This window comes from Bombus vosnesenskii, unplaced genomic scaffold, assembly GCF_011952255.1.
Source record: "Bombus vosnesenskii isolate JDL3184/JDL3185 unplaced genomic scaffold, Bvos_JDL3184-5_v1.1 scf7180000013763, whole genome shotgun sequence".
In the NCBI taxonomy this organism is placed as follows: Eukaryota; Metazoa; Arthropoda; class Insecta; order Hymenoptera; family Apidae; genus Bombus; species Bombus vosnesenskii.
In genome coordinates this window covers 30,690-49,468 of record NW_022883210.1, presented here as the reverse complement: position 1 = coordinate 49,468, position 18,779 = coordinate 30,690, and the positions used below count along the sequence as shown (strand labels likewise).

The window sequence follows — 18,779 nt, the reverse complement described above, 5'->3', positions numbered from 1 at the left end:
ATGGAAGTAATAGAGAGTTGGACGATGTTGACAATTATGATCCAGTTGGATCCTCTTATATTGCAAGTAAATTACGGTGGATGCTCGAAGTTCACTAATCGTTGAAGATCCAAGTGTAAAACGGTTATATTCATGCACGTGGGTCCATATTGTGTCATTGTGCCGCGATTATACAGCTCGATGACGCTCACTAACACAACCGCGTCATTGTCTAACCCGTGTCTCCTAAGTCAGGGCCAATAAGTCTTACGCAAAGCTCGGTTTTCTAACGATTGACGAGTGAGCCAACCAATCGGACGTAGTGCTGTTCCATGTTTGTTCGAACATTTCACAAATCAAGTCCATTATCCGCTTGTATCCACTCGAACGTGTGCGACGTCTACCTATTCCGATCGAATTTTTGCTCCAACATTCGTGATTCGATATTAACTTTTTCACGTTCGTGCTTTTTATAATCGAATAATCTTTCAAAGACGAGAGAATATAAAAGAATCGGTGTTGATATGTAGAACTTCTCGTCTCTATTTGTGTGTTAAAATTTTTCTTTCCTGATTATCGTTGGGTGTTAGTCCTGTTGCGTTCTTTTGGTGTCTTTTTATAGTTAAAAGATTTCTTAAAATTAAGAAGATACAAGGAAATAATTTATATTAACTCACTTCAAATTTATATTAACATTTTTTTTAAATACGAAAGTTTTAAAGTGTTAAAAGTATTTTTACCTTTGACAATTCGACATCAATTTGTACATATTATAATCTAGAAAAAAGATGAAATTTTAATTATAATTAGCGACATTTTATTAATAAGCTGATTATCATGTTCGTATTTAACATTTTCTAATTTACTACGTCACAAACTATGAAAATTGTTCTGTTTAATGGAGTTAAAGTTTAATTAAAAGATATCAGCAAAACACAAATATATTTAACATCCTTATAGCACAAGTGCATGAAGTACTAAATTAATAACGAATATCATTCGAGATTATTAATTTTCTTTAAAATCCGGAATCAAATAAGTTGCTTCAAAGAGTAATTAATTGGACCTCTTATACTTTATTTGTAAAATATATTGTTATTAAAGAATATTACTATTGTTCTTCAATGTAATGTTGATTTCACGAATTTTTACCTTGCAGCTATCTAAAAGACAATTGTGGTTTAGAATTTATAAATTCTCACAAGTTGAATTGCGTTCTATACCGCAAACCAGTTACAATTATAGGATTATAGAATTATCGAATTATATAGATAATTAGGAAATTAAACGATGTTCATCTGCATATATGCATATCTTCATAAATAAAACGGGGTGATTGCGCAATAAACTGTCCTTCGATCGTTTACTGATCGGTATTCACGCAGCTACATCTCGTTATACTGTCGCGTAATTTTATCTTTTTTTAAACCGTAATCAACGTTAATAATGCAGAGATAAAAGTTAAGATATCTTTTAATTTTATATTGTGATTTATGTAGAGTATACATATTTTGCTGTGAATGCGTTTTTCATACAAGCTTATGCTACAATTATGTAAATTACACATAATTGATCGAAATTGAAGTTCCAGATATTAAAATATTCTGTATAATTATCAACGATCTCATAACTAGTCAAAACGTAACTATTTGACCTAGACCCATGTCATCCGGTGCATCTAGGTTTTGCGCAGACGGTTCTACGGAAAATGTTCCATTTTTGGTTTAGATGACTTTCTCAGTTGGCCATTGTTGGATTATCATTGATCGTTCGTCGGATTTGCAATGCTCATCAGTTCATTCATGTCAATTCAACTCGAAATTGCCGAAATTCGTAAATGCGTTTGACTTTAAGATACAAGGAAATTAATATACTAAATAGCTGAAAAGAGTTTAAATAAATGATATCTATATGAAACAATGCAGATGCCATCAAGCACACGTCGATTATTCGTATTAAGGTATTTCACAAGGTATATTTTTCACAAGGTAAGGTATTTTACAAAATGGTTAAAAATCTTAGTTCTACTTACTTTCTTTGAACTTACTTTTTGTAAACAAGAATTTAACCTCCGTTTCACCATTTTCCAATAATGATAATGAGAAATACTTAATATCGGTAATTTCGGCGTTCAAAATGCCATATATTATAATGCGAAGTTGTCGTTTTGTTCATTTCCCAATTGTTTGTTGATGTGCAGTGTGAAAGTACAGACAGCTAAGAAATTTCTTCTTTCTTTCTTCATAAGCAAGAGCTCCTCCATTTTGTTTTCCACTGTTCAATTATATTATACTCGAGTAACGAAGCATTTCTTTATTACACGAGACATCGGACTCAGAAGTTGATCGCACCGCGATTTAAATTTTGCTGAAACTGCATTCACACCACGACTACGATTAATGAAATGTTATTGACACACATCGAGCGACATGTGAAATGTCGAAACTTTCAAGAATTTTCAGTGGATAAATATGGTATAAAAGGGAGAGCGTAGGTAGTGTCATTTAATCAAATGAATTCGCATTTGAATTTAGTGCGTTCGTGTGTTCTATTGGCGGGGAACGAAAAGGCGGAGAAAAATTGGAGAAGACGTCTGTAAACATGCGGGAATAGGAAATGCTAGTTACGTCGAAAAGAGTGACGTATGGAATGGCAAGATGCGGTGTGAAGCGGTGTAGCGGAGGAACATTTGTTCGGGAATCGGCTACATCGACTCCATTGCTAAGCGTAATCACGAACCAGTCTGGCTGAAAGGGATATAAGACTACGACTGCACAGCTTTGCGTTGTCAGACTGTAGAGGATATCGTTCGTGGTCAAACTAGAGGGAAAGAGAACCTTGGCATCGGTGTTCCTCAGTGGTGCGTGCTGAAAGACCGAAATTTGCCACTTCGATAACAGTTACCTCGGATACATCGCGTTTACAGTGTCCTAGTACGACTCCTTTTGCACACCCTACAGCCAACGACATCCAACTGTTGCTTTTGGTTTTTTCGACGTACTTTTCTCGAACAACGGCCGTTTCGTGACTTCTTCATTGTTTTGAACTGACTATTGGTAACGGGTCTTGCGTACAGGACACTCTTCAGCTATTAAGACGACACGAAGAAAAGCTAGTCACAGGTAGCTACATCGTGGTTCGTTCATCGGCAAGGTTCTCTCTTCTTCCGATACTTTGATAACCTCGCATCACGACACCAAGCATCTTCATCGTCATTCGACCGTACCTTTCCGCAACAGGTGAGAGTAATGTCTCTTTTTTATCCATCATTTCACTTTCGTTCTCTGCTTGCTGTCGCTTATTCGAGTAAACGCACTTTGACGCTCTGTTATTCCACAAGAATTCCGATAAACGGGCGTGTATAAACGTAATTATGGAAAATAGTGATGCGTTTTGATTGTTTAAACATTTTTTTCGAAAGATTTATCGAGATTCGGTTTGTTCCTAGAGATTATACTTATGCAAAACGTGCTATATACATCGGATATCGCTCGTTTAAATATACCACATAAATTATATCAGTGCGCATTTGCGGTATGCTATGCGATAGCAAATTAGCGTAAAACAATAGTATTTAGATTTACAATTAATGACATGATCTGCAGATAGTCCGAGGAAAATCGACAAAACTTTCTAAGATGTGGTCACCCGAACCATGATAGGCGAGACAGTTTCTGCAGAATAACAGTTTCTAGAGTATAGTAGAATAATACATATGCGTATCTTCTCTTACCTTACAAAATTCCTGTTCTACGAACTGCCTACAGATATGTTGAAATCTATGCAAACACGCCTTGAGAAGTGATTACATGCTTAAATGCTGTGCTCAATGCTCTTTTTCAATCGTGAATAATGAATTTTGCAATGACACAAACGTTCGTGCTAATGAACTAGAATCATCGAAGGATTGTTTTGAAATTATATTACAGATTGGGAAATACATCCAATTTTTAAATTGGATACTTTAAACAGTAGGGAAAACGAGAGCAATTTCATTTAAATTCCTGCACGTCTGATCGTTAAATGTTGGTTCCCTTTCTAAAAAAGAAAAAAAGAGCCAAGAACGATAAATGACAAAGAAATTATTAATAAAAATAACTATTCCTGTGTCGCTACAAGAATGGTCACGTCACTTAATCGAAAAATTATTCTGGACGCGTATCAACGTATGTTAACACAGATTGAGAATTGCGACTGTCAGCCCGTATATTTATCAATCGAACGTACATTTCGCAAACGTAAATTTGTCAAGTTATTTATAAACGTTAAAGAATGTACTAATAGTCAATTGATATCGTATTGCAACATTTATAGAACACATTGTTGATTGTATATTCACGTATTGTTTATCAGTTTCTCATTGTTCTTAATTTTTTAATTAAGATTTTTAATTAAGATAAATTATGACGAGGAGACAGACCATGAATTGAAAGACATATTCTTTGATATTACAAGATATAAGAAGAGGCTATGATTAAAATGTGTAAAAATATACGAAGTAAGAGCCCCACTTGCAACAAAGATTTCTACAATTTTCTTTCCAAAGATGTGTATCTGATAATTATTGATTCGATAGGAAACGAGTGGACAGTATTTATTCGCATCGTTACATCGTCATAAATTATCACTGCAAATATTATCACTGCAAAAAATATCAATTGCAAACAGAGATCGTGCAAATAGAGCGACATGTCGGAAATTCGAATTGAAAATGTTTGTTTCCTGCAAACAAACGTAGATATTTGATTATCTTTTAATCTTATTGTGAGGATATCTACCTTCTGACTTCATGCACGACGGCAAGAACCCATGTTTTGTCTAAATTAAATTAAACCAGTTGCACAAAGGAAAAAATCATTATGATTAAATCTTCTTAAAATAGTTTATCAAAGTTGTCTTAGGTTCCAGCAAAGTGCTGTCTCGATTGAGTTAGAGTGGCTACAAAATTTTTTGCACATTATTGTATTTGTTATTACAACATCTACACATTAATTAATTACATTTAAATATATTAAATTTCGTATCATTTAGTAGAACGTTCATATGACTATAAAAATTTGCTACTATGTAAATGCAATATATAACCTGATAAGTATATAACTCTTCAGTTCACACTTGATCGAATTGATCAAGACTTACATCATTTGGTCATTTAGTCGCCACAATTTCAAATATAAACAGCGGTTTAATGACATCCAACATCGTTTCATATGTCAATAACGAAGAAAACTATTGAAAAAATAGTCGAAGAAGAATTTCCTTCCGTGGATGAATCCTGTTTTATTATTATTTTTTCTTCTGAATCGAGTGCATTAATTTTCGAACGCACTGAGAACTGTATTTTGCGAATCGACAATATTGGTTGTTAAGGTCCTATTTGTATTTCCATATAAAGAGAGATATCGAGATGACGAGGGCATAACGTCATCAAACTCTATTTGTAATCGATTTTCAAACTAAAAAATGATAAAAAAAAATGTTATATATGATAAAAGAAATCTCAGTTAAAATAACTAGCGAATATTCAAACAGAATGTGCGTTAAATGTGCGTCTTTCTTGACGAATGAAATAGTCTTGATAAGACGACGACAGTATTATGCGTAAAAAGCTGTTCTGCTATAAGCTGTATGATATTTCGAGAGGTTAACAAGATGCATGTAGGTTGCATCGGGAACTATTTTAAAATGTCAATGACTGCGTTATCGAAACAGAAAACTGTGAAAACGCGAAGGGCAAGGTAATTAGGTACTTATAACTAGGTAGATAGGTAAATAAGTAGATACCTACTAAGTGTGGATACATTTCGCCGCTTTCCATTGATATCAGATATGTAACATAACAAATTATATATACGATGCAACAACGTAGCAAAGCCGTAAAAAACGGTTTCCTGTTTTTGTCCATACTACATTTCTACAATAATCTACATATACATTGTTGGTAAAACTTGTTAATGGAGGAAAGGAATATTCATTTTTTCATTCAGACATATTACCTCGCGCAGCGCTTAAAGACTAATTAAGCCAACGACATCAGTCGTTTTTTCCCAACTAGACTATCAAATCGTTGAAATAACAACAAGCGTCAAAAGCCACTTAATTTATAATAATGATTGAATGTTGGTAAGTTTTGTGTTGGACTCCTTGATTACATAGGCAATATTGTAATTATATTTTTGTACTGTATTGCGTTGCACGCGTTCATTCGTGATGAACTCGGTCGTCCAACCGGTTTAATACGATTTTCCTCCTACGTCGTTGGCGCAATGAACAACATAGGTTCTACACTTGCACTCGGAGGAACAATTTTATAGAATTCACTTGCCTTGAACGCTGACGCATGACTAGTTCTTTCTCCCACTATATAATTTTTGATCTATTTCTCATTTAATTAACGTCAAGCCTTGCAAAGATTTATGTCAATCGTCCGCGAGATTCTCAACTTACTGAATAACGTTCCAATCACGATCGTTTCATCATAACGCATCTCTAATGAAAACGTACAATTTTTTGCCGTTTTCCTAACAAAGAATAGTAAAATGACTGAATAATAATGAATGAATAATTTAAAGAGACATATTTACCATATTTCATCTAATGACAAGTGGTGCGATTGCAAAACAATCATTTTTCTCGGGGTTATGACATCATTGCATTCATTCATCTTTTAATCTTTCTAAAATATATCATGTATGCATATATCATGCTTGCATATTTTGATGAAAAACAGGCAGATCGAAAACAAAAAATTAAGTTCCCAGCTATCACGAATGCAGAGTCATCGGCAGAAGTTCTGCTAAAAGAAAGGTTTAAAAAAGGAAATAAAAAAATTTGTGAAAAGGTACTTGAAGCAGAAAAGTCCCAACACGTATATCTGAATTCAAGGGCACTGTGTTCCCCAATCCCCGAATCGGGGATTACTGAATCCATAGTTACTGATATGAAAAGATAACGAATGTGAACAAACAGGTTTTTGATGCTCCGTTGGTTGAAGTTGGGCAAAAGGGACATGAGATAAACAGCAATGCCCGTTGAAGATCCCGTTCACCTTGGTTCGCGACTAGTAAGTATTCACCAGCAAGGTTCCTGTCCCCTTCCAGCCTGCAGGTTGCAAGCTACATCTCACTTCTTTATTCTCAGAATATCTTCTATTCTTTCTTCTATAATCACGACCTAGAACAATTTGTGTCTCTCGCTATGACAAGACACTTTTCAACCGCATTCAATTACGAATCTCGATCTTCCTTATACTTTCGATATTCTTATGTCGTTATTCCATAAATTTTAATTATTTTCAGAGAAGCGGCTTTCTTTATTTCTAATTCGATCGAGATATATTAACAAGGTTAATTATGTGCTACCTTTTATCTCATTCATCGATTTAAGATCAAAGGCCAAAGATCACAGCGTAAACCTTTTATAAATGCACTAGTATGTAGCATTAAGGAAACACTGGAATTCAACTGGGTTTCGAAACTCAAAATGAAATGTCACGACCCTAAGTTACACTCATCGTAACAAAGTACGATACACCGCGATGTCTGATTAATGTTTAATGTAGACAAGGGCGCACATTTCTCCTCAGATCCAACGTTTTTCAAATTCCAACGTTGACCAAATTTGCTTGGTCATATTCATTGACGAAAAAATATCAGCGCGACATTATACTTTGGTTGATTGCATTCCACTGATAGCAGTTCGGCACAATGATTAGAACGAGATCATCCGATTCAATAGCACGCACGTCTTAGTCGTAGGCCCAGAGACGTGCTTCCTTCCATTATCTTTTCACTGTTTGATGCGAGTAAACGCAAGACGTTGCTCATTTACACATCTCCTTTGCTTAATATCCTCTTCATCTACTCAATCGCATCTACGTCTCGATACTCGAGCTGTGAGAAGTTCGAGAATCTACACGCGCAAGCAAACTATATGGCCAAATGTTGCGTCATCTATGATTATTCTTATTATTATTAGCTTCCAACGAAGCTAAGAAGTATTCACTAGTAATTACTAGTATTTACTAAACATTCGTTGAAGAAAGACGCGTTTAACGATCGCGTTGCAATGGGCGCCATGGACGACTAGACTTTGATTGCCAGACAGCGATATTGTTAAGCCAATTATGCACTAACAATACAAAATTCTCATAAATCACTTTCAGGTTTAGTATAAGCTACTTAAACTCTTCACAGTAATCCGCGTGATTTATCGTTTATTTTTCAACGCAAGGATAACCGGATAAATTGAAGGTATGTCGTTTTCTTTCAGATTTGTCCATTTACTAGCAATCAACAAAAAACAATGTCGACCATCGTAGATTGGTACAAAGACGTTATAAACAATAAATGTCGTAAGAAACATTTTTATAAGTAATACGTGAATACCTTTATAAGCGATTTGTGATTTATAATACGCCCCTTTAACAATTCCAGATCCATACACGCAGGATTGGTTTCTCGTGTCAGGACCAGGTCCTCTGGCGGTAATTCTCGTTACCTATGTGTATTTTTGCCTATCCGCTGGACCAAGGTACATGAAGGACAAGAAGCCGTACGAATTGAGGAAAACCATGATCGTGTACAACTTCGTTCAAGTGCTATTTAGTATATATCTCTTTTATGAAGGATTGATGGCTGGGTGGCTGCATGACTACAATTACTCTTGTCAGCCTGTTGACTATTCGGACAATCCAAAATCTATCAGGGTATTTTTCGTCATAATTCGCTAAACAAATGCCGAATAAACGGCGGAATGTTGTATGTTAACGCTTGTGAAACTGTGACTTACAGATGGCTAAGATTGTGCACTTTTATTTCATGTGCAAGTTGACAGAGCTTTTGGACACAGTATTCTTTGTTCTTCGGAAGAAGAGTCGTCAGATCTCAACCCTTCACGTGTATCATCACACGCTAATGCCGGTTTGCGCTTGGATCGGAGTCAAGTTCCTGCCGAATGGCCATGGAACGTTCTTGGGCCTCGTCAACGCTTTCATTCACATAATCATGTACATGTACTACATGCTGTCTTCGATAGGGTCACACATGAACAAATATCTCTGGTGGAAAAAGTATATAACGATGCTCCAGTTGATTCAATTTGGCATGATTTTTATCCATACCATTCAACTATTTTTCAACGGATGCAATTATCCGAGGCCTATTGCGTTCCTGCTCTTGCTGAACGCGACGATCTTCATCTATATGTTCGGGTCGTTCTATGTCAAAAATTACCGTAAAAGACAACGAACACAGATAAAAGATGAGCAAATAAATATGGCGGCGAAGAAAGTGGAGTGAATTAATATCGTTAACGCGGTTTTCTTTTCGCTTGTTGTACTCCTTTTCGTTACAAAGGAACATTTCACCTTCGTTAGGTACATAGAAGCGTACTAGCATAGAACGGTAAATTTAGTCGGTTTCAAATATTTACTGCTGATCGATTGATTTCGTATATTCGAAAACTAGAGACGATCTTCATCTCATCGATGACGATCTCATTTCTTTCCTTTACATTTTTTTGTTCAAAAATTTATTTTATGATCGAACATTGACCACGCGTAATATATATTTGTGTATGAAATATATATATATATTTATATATATATATATTTATATATATAATATATATATATATATATATATATATATATATACATAATATATTTACATATTTACATATATATATATATATATATATATATATATATATATATATATATATATATATATATATATATATATAATATATATGTATATATATGTATATATGTAATATATATGTAATATATATGTAATATATATGTAATATATATGTAATATATATGTAATATATATGTATATATATATATATATATATATTAGCCGCAAATGTAATTCTGAGTTGTCATACCTTTAGGTTGTTGCATCTTAAATTATCAATTATTTTTAAAATCCTTCTATTTAATTATAGTAGAGTTTGTAAGAAATATGTAAGAGTTCCTTTCTTTTCTTCTTCTTATTGAATTCGATATATTGTTTCTTGCCTAAAAGTGGAGTATTCTAGGTATGAAGAGAACATATGTAGTCATACCAAAGATAGATAAATCTCGCTCCAGCCGGAGAAGTAAGTAGATTGTGATTCAAAACACCAGACATCAGGATTTTAAAAATCAAGTATCTCCAGCTTGTGCCTTATCATGAAAGGAATGTACTGCATTGAAAAAATACGAAATCAGTTTCATATCGTAACGTTCGGTCGATAACGTTGATAATGAAGGAAACATGATCAAAGGGTTTATCAATCAATTCGGCTCTTTGATGAGCTCATCCAATTACACTGTTCGTCGATAAGATAGACCAATAATGTGCCTTTATCGAATCTTCCTTCGAATGGAAGTATTAATGTACTTTATTGTATTGAAAATTTATTGTATGAGAAATAATTGATACTTTTTCTAATCACTGTTTCCATAACAATTTGGTAACTATTTGGCACAACAACTTTTTATACGAATGTACATACCTACTTATAAGTGAAAATAGAATTTAGAACAGAAGCAAAGGTCAATTTATTTTGTTTATACCAGTGCAAATAAGTTATAAAAACGTCCAGCATTAGAAATAAAGTGAATTATCTTAAATTACGTATAACGTTGTACATCTTTTCAACGTTTAAAAATTTTCTATTTAATATGAAAGTACATGTGCAATAAAGTAATTACATTTTTAGATATATCCTCGAATATTTCTTTCCTTACGATTGAATTTCCTCGATTTCTTTTCTTCAATGATTTTGATATCCGTTAATACCAATTAAACCACGTTTGAAATAAACAAAACACGTATTGAAGGCCAGCGGATCTTCGATTATACGCTGGTCAATGTCCTTTTGTCGTTAAGGGTCACGACCATCGGACCCACGGGACCTCTTCATCCGTTTCACTTCAACGTTACACACGTGTCAATGACGAATCGATTACTTGCAAGATCTGCTCAATTCTATAATTCTTCAATTAATTGTTTCTAATGCATACATGTCTATAATAATTCTAACAAATTCGTTTCCAAGTTCAATTAGTTACAACGAAGTAATATTTGCATATTAATATTCCATACCTTCATTGGGCGTTTTTCATCTTCGATTTTAAAAAGCGCTTTGATCATCGAAAGTAACAATTCCAGTGCTTTAATACATAGAAGCACATTCACGAGAGTAGAGTGTAGTATTTGAAAAATAAATTCGAAACAAAGAGCTCCACTTTCAGTCTGCTTGGTCACGCAAGGCCACGATTATCGATTCTTTATGCACTTAATTAGTAAATGAAATGGATTACGTATAAGAGATTTCCATAGGCGATGTTTTATCATAATTTTCAATAATCATCTTTATCGTCAATGTTCTAGACACGATTCTCGTTGAAAAATTTCATGCGAAATTATATTAGATAAACATCGAAAGCAGCATACAGTATACATAACGCGAATACTCTATCGGTTAAAGAAGTATTATACAGGTAGAAAAGCCTTTCGTAAAAGCAACTGACACAGAGATAAGTTTTTTTCTGTTACTCGCAAATAGCTTAATTTCTCAATTTCCTTTCAATACGTCAATCAAACAAACTAAAAATGTAAAAATAAATGAATTATCGAATGAATATTAATTATTTTTAAAATTTTAATTGATTAATTTAGTTTTAATTATTTCGTTGACGTCTAAACAGAAACTCGTTCCATTAAGGAGGAAAAACTCCAGAAACACTTGTATAATATTCAACTATGTCGTAGTATTGTTACAGCATAATTTCTCGTCTTACTAGATTTTTTAGAACAGGCACCAATATTATAAAGTAGTTCGTTATGCAGTTAACAAATCTTCTTGTTGTATGAAAATGTCAGATGTTTGTTATAAGATTAAAGACATACGGGCTTTATTAATTTGTTTATAAAATTTCCACTCATAATCTTTCGTTTACGTATCGTAAATCTCCATTTTTATGATTCAATGATTGTAAGACGGAGTGATTGGTTGCAGTTATTGTAAATATAAAAAGAGAGGTTATTATTGCAAAATAATACAAAATTGCACAGCTGCGATCATTTTTGCATACCGCGTTCCGGAAGTCTGACACGATTGCAGCAATTTGATAATGTGCTTATATACCAGTCCCAACATTCTCCCCACAGAACAATTATGCATATTTGATTGCATTTCGTGCTGGCTATCAAATAAATGATCGAGCTGTTTTTGTTTTCGTAATGTCAAGGGAAAAAGTACATCTAAAAAAACATCAAACAATGACCTATTTTGAATATTTGCATTAATATTTTCAATTTTTATTCTTTTCTAATTGTCGTACGCGTAGTTTGAATAGAACAGTAAATAAGAATGAGAAGGTCGAAAGTCATTAAATGCGTGTGACAGAATGATATACAACGCCTTGAATTCGAGTTTCTTTGAAATACCCATAGAATCAGGGAATATTAAATTAAACCTTTCTACGATCTGATATCTTTTCGTAGGGACATGGAATAAAAAATTAAGCGCCTTCAGCTTGAAGGTCGTACACCCTCGAAGAAAGGGGACAAAAAATTGTCTCGAAACGGCGTTATGTGTTTTCAGGGGCTGGCTATTTGGTTTCGACTCCAGCGTTTAATTAAAATACAATGACTATACGATTCGATAATGTTTTTGACGGGGGAAATTGCTTTCATCAGTCTACTTGTATTTTGCGCGGGGTTTAGTCGGATTGGAAGACTCTGGGTAGTGACTTAAACAATCAATCGAAAGCCATTGTTAGTAACTTTTTACCTTCGAAAAATTCAATACGTTTCACCTTTTAACATTTTTGTGTGTGTGTGTGTTTTCTTCCTTTCGTTTATTTTTATTTCTTGTTCCTTTCGTTTCACTGCGTTGCCAATGATTCACAAAACTCGATAGCAGGCATAGGAAAACTGGATGATTTAAAAGCTAACAAACGTTTAGGAAGTATCTGCTCAGAAAGAGGAATTAGGTTTGATTTTTTTATCAAGGTTAGTTGAACCAACTTTATCATTTCGGGATTTCACTTCGATCTTATGAAGTTTTTGTGAGAGACGTTAGTTGGAATCCCATCTATTATTTAGTGATAGCAATATGGCGACGTTGATACGACGAATCTATCAAGGGTACCGCTACATTAACGAGGAACTAACAGGTACTGGGACGCGAATCTGTTGCACGCAAGTCAAAGATGCAAGTAGTCATGTGAATGCTTTCTGTTTCCGGAAGATCCTCGCACGCAAGACTATTTCCTCATCGGATCACCATGGGGATGCTTTAGTATAGTAGCGTTTTATCTATACTTCGTGCACGTCCTGGGACCCAACATTATGGCAAAGAGAAAACCGTTTAATCTGAATAGAATCCTACAGATATATAACCTAATACAGATAGTATCGTGCGCATATATATTTTATAAGGTAAACGAGTATATATTTCTTTTAAATATGAAAATATAATAAGTGTCTAAATGTAATTATAGGCATTGGAACTAGCTTGGTTGTTCCATTATAACTTCTACTGTGAACCAGTAGATTATTCGGATGATCCTCGCGCGGTCGAGGTACCTACATCGTATATTTCCTTTATATCCTAATTACTAGACTGCGAAAGTTTATGCGAATTCATATTTTTATGAACATAAAAAAGTGTAAATATTGTAACAAGTACTTTCTATGTTTTATATATTCATTTTATGTTCACAGCGTTAAACTTTCTGTAAATGCATAAACCCCCAGTCTATTAATTACGATCTGTTCTCATCAGGATATCAAAGATTGAACTACTTGAATTACTTGAATCGCAGATAACTAAGATCGTTTGGGCGTACTTTCTAATGAAGCTCCTCGACTTACTGGACACGGCCTTCTTTATTCTTCGAAAAAAGCAACAGCAAGTGTCGTTTCTTCATGTTTATCATCACACGGGCATGGCTCTTGGTAGCTGGGCAGCTACCAAGTTTTTGCCCGGCGGTCACATTACCTTTTTAGGTAAGTAATATAATTTCACTCGTTCGGTTTTAACTTCCTACAATATCATATATTAAAGAATATTTTTCATATCGGTCTTTCTATCGTAGAACTTGGCACATGTGTTGGGTATTAATTATCATGAAATTGTTTCCATAATTTTGTGATTTTTAGTTCACGACCAACGTTCTTTAGTTCAACGACGACATATATTGTATTGACAATTGGATATTGAATAGTGTATTTACCTTTGTCGTTTTACGTTTAAGGGAATCATTCGTGACAATGTGTCTCTACATAAAGTGATAACGTTTGTAAGTGTATATTTATATTTATTTATTAAATAAATAAATTTATTGTCACAGGTACTTTAAATTCTTTCGTTCATATGGTGATGTACACTCACTATCTGGCTACATCGTTGCGAATAAGCAAACCCTGGTGGAAGAAATATGTGACACAACTGCAGCTCACTCAATTCTGTTTGATAACGATCCACTTTGTAATGTTAGCCTGGGTGGAAGATTGTGGTTTCCCGAAGTGGACGGCGGCGGTGATGATTCCTCAGAATCTCTTCATGTTGATGATGTTCGGCGACTTTTACTACAAGTCATACATCAAAATGCGGAAGATCCGCGAAAACGGCGTCTCGTCGGACGTTTCGAACGGAAAGTTAAAGAGTCAATAGCTACGTCCTGTGCGCCCGGAACGGTTTAACGTTACTTCGTGCTTCCGACGCGCGAGACGACCCATCAAGTACTGGCGCGAGGAATACTTCTTTCTTTATGAGACAATAGCAATTTAGCGCTTCATACTTTAGACTTTAGACACTTATTAACACCTAATATTTCATGCGTGTCGACGAAATCCGAACAACGAAAGGACAGACATAAATGACAATTTAAAAATTCAATTTGAATTAATCTGTCAAAGGTAAGGTTTACCTTATTATAAGAAGATTTGATGAAAGTCATTCGAGTTCTAAAGCATGTTTTCATATGCACGCAAATGCAGAATCTTTTCGTTGTATGGTTCACGGAACGCTTATTCTCGGTCTCATCTTTGTATTTAAGTCACTCATCATCTTCGTTACTTACTTCGTTAATTATTCGCAAAAGAGAGCATTTAGCTCCAATGACCTTGACCTTGAGATCTGTTGTGGAGGAGACGCTACCTGAGTAACATGCACTTTGTCCGAGGCGTAGAACGCTTATGGTTCGAGCAAAGTTTGATTAAGTTAGACTTTTTTTGGAGGGCTTTGACCGGCAGCTATCCATAAAATCTAATCTAACCATACCTTACTAGGATTAATTACTAGAATACTTCATTAGGATAGCAAATACTATGCAAATGAATATGAAATTTAATTTGTAACTGGTTATATTGGAGTATATATAATCTAACAAGTACCATTTTCTTTTTGTCATAGTTTTCGACTCACTATCGTCTTTAAACTCGGGCAAAGTGCACGTTACTTACAGCCATCCATTCTACAACATATCCGAAATTGAAATTCAAGAAAAACGAAAAAAAAATGAAAAAATTAAATTCGACAAGATTGGAGTTGAGGTCCCTTTTGTGCATAATTGCCCTTACTTCTACCAATCCATGACGATTGCAGCGCTATCTTTAGCAAATATATGCGTAATTCATATTACTATCATCTTTCCTGTTGGACAGTACAACAGAGATAAGTCATCGATGATATGACATTTACGCTGGAAGCAAATTATTTGTCACACAGAAACAATAAAATAATAAGTCTGTTCCATGACGATCGCGTAACGCGCGTGTTATAAATAATCAATTACTTTACTTCTATTTTACTTCGAATCGATCAATATTGCCTTGTAAATAAATAATCGAAGCTTGTACAAAAAAAAAAAGGAGAAAGAGAAGATAACGCAACGTAAAAGTGTTCAACAGTTTTCGAGGATGCACAAACACACTCAAGGACATTTGAGGTTGCACAAGGTCGCACAAGGTCTCCTGCGCAATGGTCTGATTTTGAACATAATACGTACATGTATACATAATATAAACACAATAAGTGTTTGAAGTGAAAATAATACATTACGTCAAATGATTTTGCAAATTTATTTCAGTAACCATCTGTATCATTTGATTAGAGTTCTACATTATTCGACTTCCATGTCACTCGAGTACTACATTTGTTTCTAAATCACAATACCATCTATCTTAAATAATTATAATTGACTAAAGTTCCGGGTATTTGGAACAACTCGATTCGATCGTCCTTAATTGCTGCCTTTCGCGAGCATAACGTAACATTTGAGAATCACGTGCCATAGAGTAAATCGCGTTATGTCTACTCATAAATAACTTCATTCGAATCACGAATCGATAATCAATCATGTAACATTCTGTTCTTTTAAAAGTAACGATCGAAATTTCCCCCTGGCCATTTTCTAACAGGACGTGATCACGCGTTTTTCTCTAATCTATGTAACACCTTAACCTATTTAACGAAATATAGAAACCAACAAAAAAATGAGTGCGAAGCTGAGTTAGGATCCAGTCGAAAAAGTCAACCTACTTTTGTGACACGTGAATGGATGGTCCAGGCGAAAGGTAAAACAAGTCGAGAAAACGGTCAGAAAAAAAGGACTCGAGAAGCTGGTTGGCAAGCAGGTGCCGTTATATCCTTCGGTCCAAATGACCAGGAATTTCATTTTCGCTCCTTCAATCTCGATGCATTATGTTTCTTTGGTTGCATAATGATTAATGATGAATAACAATTTTCCATTCTTCAATCGTCTCCATTTTATACAGTTATCTTCGTTATTACTCTTGTATGTACCTATAGAAAGATTGTAAAAATTCCTAGAGTCTACGAACTTCTCTTCTTCAGGCAGCAGCAGCAGGCAGGTCTGATTTACAATATTGTGGATAACTGTTACATTAGAAAGTGATGTGACTTCATTATATGTATCGCTAAAACTGGAATTCTAATTCTAATTATTATTTTATTTAGTATTTTATTGGGTTATTCTATAAGCAGGTAATATATATAATATATAACATAATTATATAATTGGTAAATAAAAATGCATGCACTTTCTACTAAATATCTGCAGGAATATTAAGACTTATAGCCGGTACTATGAATGTTTTTCAATGATCAACGAAACACCGTACGTTTCTGGGACGCGAGGAGCGCGTTAAAGGGAAAATAGGACAATGACACGGTAAAAGTGACAAATATGAAATACATACGTTCTGAACGCTTTAAAGCGTACTCCGATGTTTTAATACGTGATTTAATTACTAATTATTAATTTTAATGTCATTTTTAATTATCATACGTTATGATATATCTATATTGTAATGTATATTAAAATGTGCTATAATATATTAGATACAATTCAATTGTATTTAATATTATTAATTTAATTATTAATTTTATCTTGTAACGTTTATTTAGTATAACTGTGTTATAAAATTGATCTATATATCGTATCAATGATTTCAACGAAAACTTCAGTGCATGCAAATCGAATTGCCATTGAACTCAATTTTTTCGCGCGTGTCTCAATCAAGTTATTGATATTGTTGCGAAGAATTCCGGTCAGGAACATACTTTTGCAAAACCTCTGTTCGTTTAACCCCGTTTCGCGAACTTCTTCTATATTTCGAATTGCCCCGTCGGTTTACTTCGTTGTACCTGTGCTAAAAATGTCCTTCCGAGACGCTTATAATGGTTTTGTTTGTGAAGTAACTGCAAGTGTATTCGCGGCATTGGTCGGATCGTCATTGCTCCCATCCAAAGAAACGTTTTGGATCACAATTTACGAGACATCAACGCGTACCTGAGGTTAACTATTAAAGGATCCATTTACGACCACGTGATTTCTAATAGTAAAACCTACTGAAGGCGTGTACACCGTTACCGTTTGCTCTACTTGCAATTTTACTACCTCCACGAAGAAGGGGAATTCTAAAAATGGATTTCAAACATATTTCGCAGAGAATTAAGAAAAAGTTGTGCTAATCGTTTCTTTCATAGGCAAATATTGATTAACAAAGTGACTATGGTGGTTAAAGTACGAAAAAGTGACGATAATAACTAGCTTAACGAAAGATACACAGCTCGATCGTTTGTAATCAAATTACTAGACTTCACTGTTTGATCGACGATACGAAACGTCGGGTTTCGATGCAAATATTTAACTGTCGCTTGCCCCTCCGCTGTGCGTCACCTAATTGCATCAAGTCTATAAAGAGTTTAACAGGGCAAATATGTTCTCACACTCCAAGTTATTTTCTTCGTGACGTCTCTTTATTCCGGTCAAACAAGTCGTTCATCAATTTTGCAAATAGTCGTGCCGCAAACGAATGTGTAATTCTTATTATTTTTTACTCGTATATAATATTACGAGCCTGTCTCGTTGTTTGTACTATTTACGAATTCTGCACGTGTACGATGGTTTGTTACTATCATACAGGGTATCCCGTGATACTTCACATCCTATAAGCAAATTTATGAGAAAAATGTTATGTAGGCCCAGGCTTTGAAACATTTTATTAAAAAGCTATAACGGAATATGAAATAATAACGAATTGGTGTTTCGTCTACACACCATAGGAATACATTGTTGACATCTATTCGATATATGTTTACAGAGACTGTAATGATATGTTTACTTGCTGACGTCGTTGATTTAGTCAATCAGTCTGACAATGACTAAATGATCATTACTCTCAACATTAGATTGGTCGAGGATGATCAATTCTTTGTAGCCCAAAATCACCAGATATCACGCCAATAGATATTTGCTTGTGCGAAACTGC

General features: G+C 34.4%; 2 protein-coding genes across 5 annotated transcripts; both read left to right on the top strand.

The window, feature by feature from the left end:
- The first annotated feature begins 2,596 nt into the window (after nt 1-2,596).
- LOC117238926 (elongation of very long chain fatty acids protein AAEL008004-like) lies at nt 2,597-9,437 on the top strand. 4 transcript variants are annotated; one of them, XM_033504129.1, is made up of 4 exons: nt 2,597-3,218; nt 8,251-8,332; nt 8,415-8,686; nt 8,772-9,278. In XM_033504129.1, exons 2-4 carry the CDS (start codon nt 8,284-8,286, stop codon nt 9,276-9,278), a joined length of 828 nt encoding a protein of 275 aa, XP_033360020.1. In that variant the 5' UTR covers nt 2,597-3,218; nt 8,251-8,283. The 4 variants fall into 4 exon arrangements, with proteins under 4 accessions (XP_033360020.1, XP_033360019.1, XP_033360021.1 ...); XM_033504128.1 differs by lacking the exon at nt 2,597-3,218 and adding an exon at nt 6,901-7,042 and having other exon boundaries at nt 8,772-9,437; XM_033504130.1 differs by lacking the exon at nt 2,597-3,218 and adding an exon at nt 7,994-8,092.
- A 2,393-nt stretch (nt 9,438-11,830) lies between these two features.
- LOC117238930 (elongation of very long chain fatty acids protein AAEL008004-like) lies at nt 11,831-16,218 on the top strand. The gene is made up of 5 exons (XM_033504134.1): nt 11,831-13,153; nt 13,228-13,418; nt 13,481-13,561; nt 13,805-13,988; nt 14,333-16,218. The coding sequence occupies exons 1-5, from the start codon at nt 13,093-13,095 to the stop codon at nt 14,653-14,655; spliced, it is 840 nt and encodes a 279-aa protein (XP_033360025.1). The 5' UTR covers nt 11,831-13,092; the 3' UTR covers nt 14,656-16,218.
- The last annotated feature ends 2,561 nt before the right edge of the window (nt 16,219-18,779 follow it).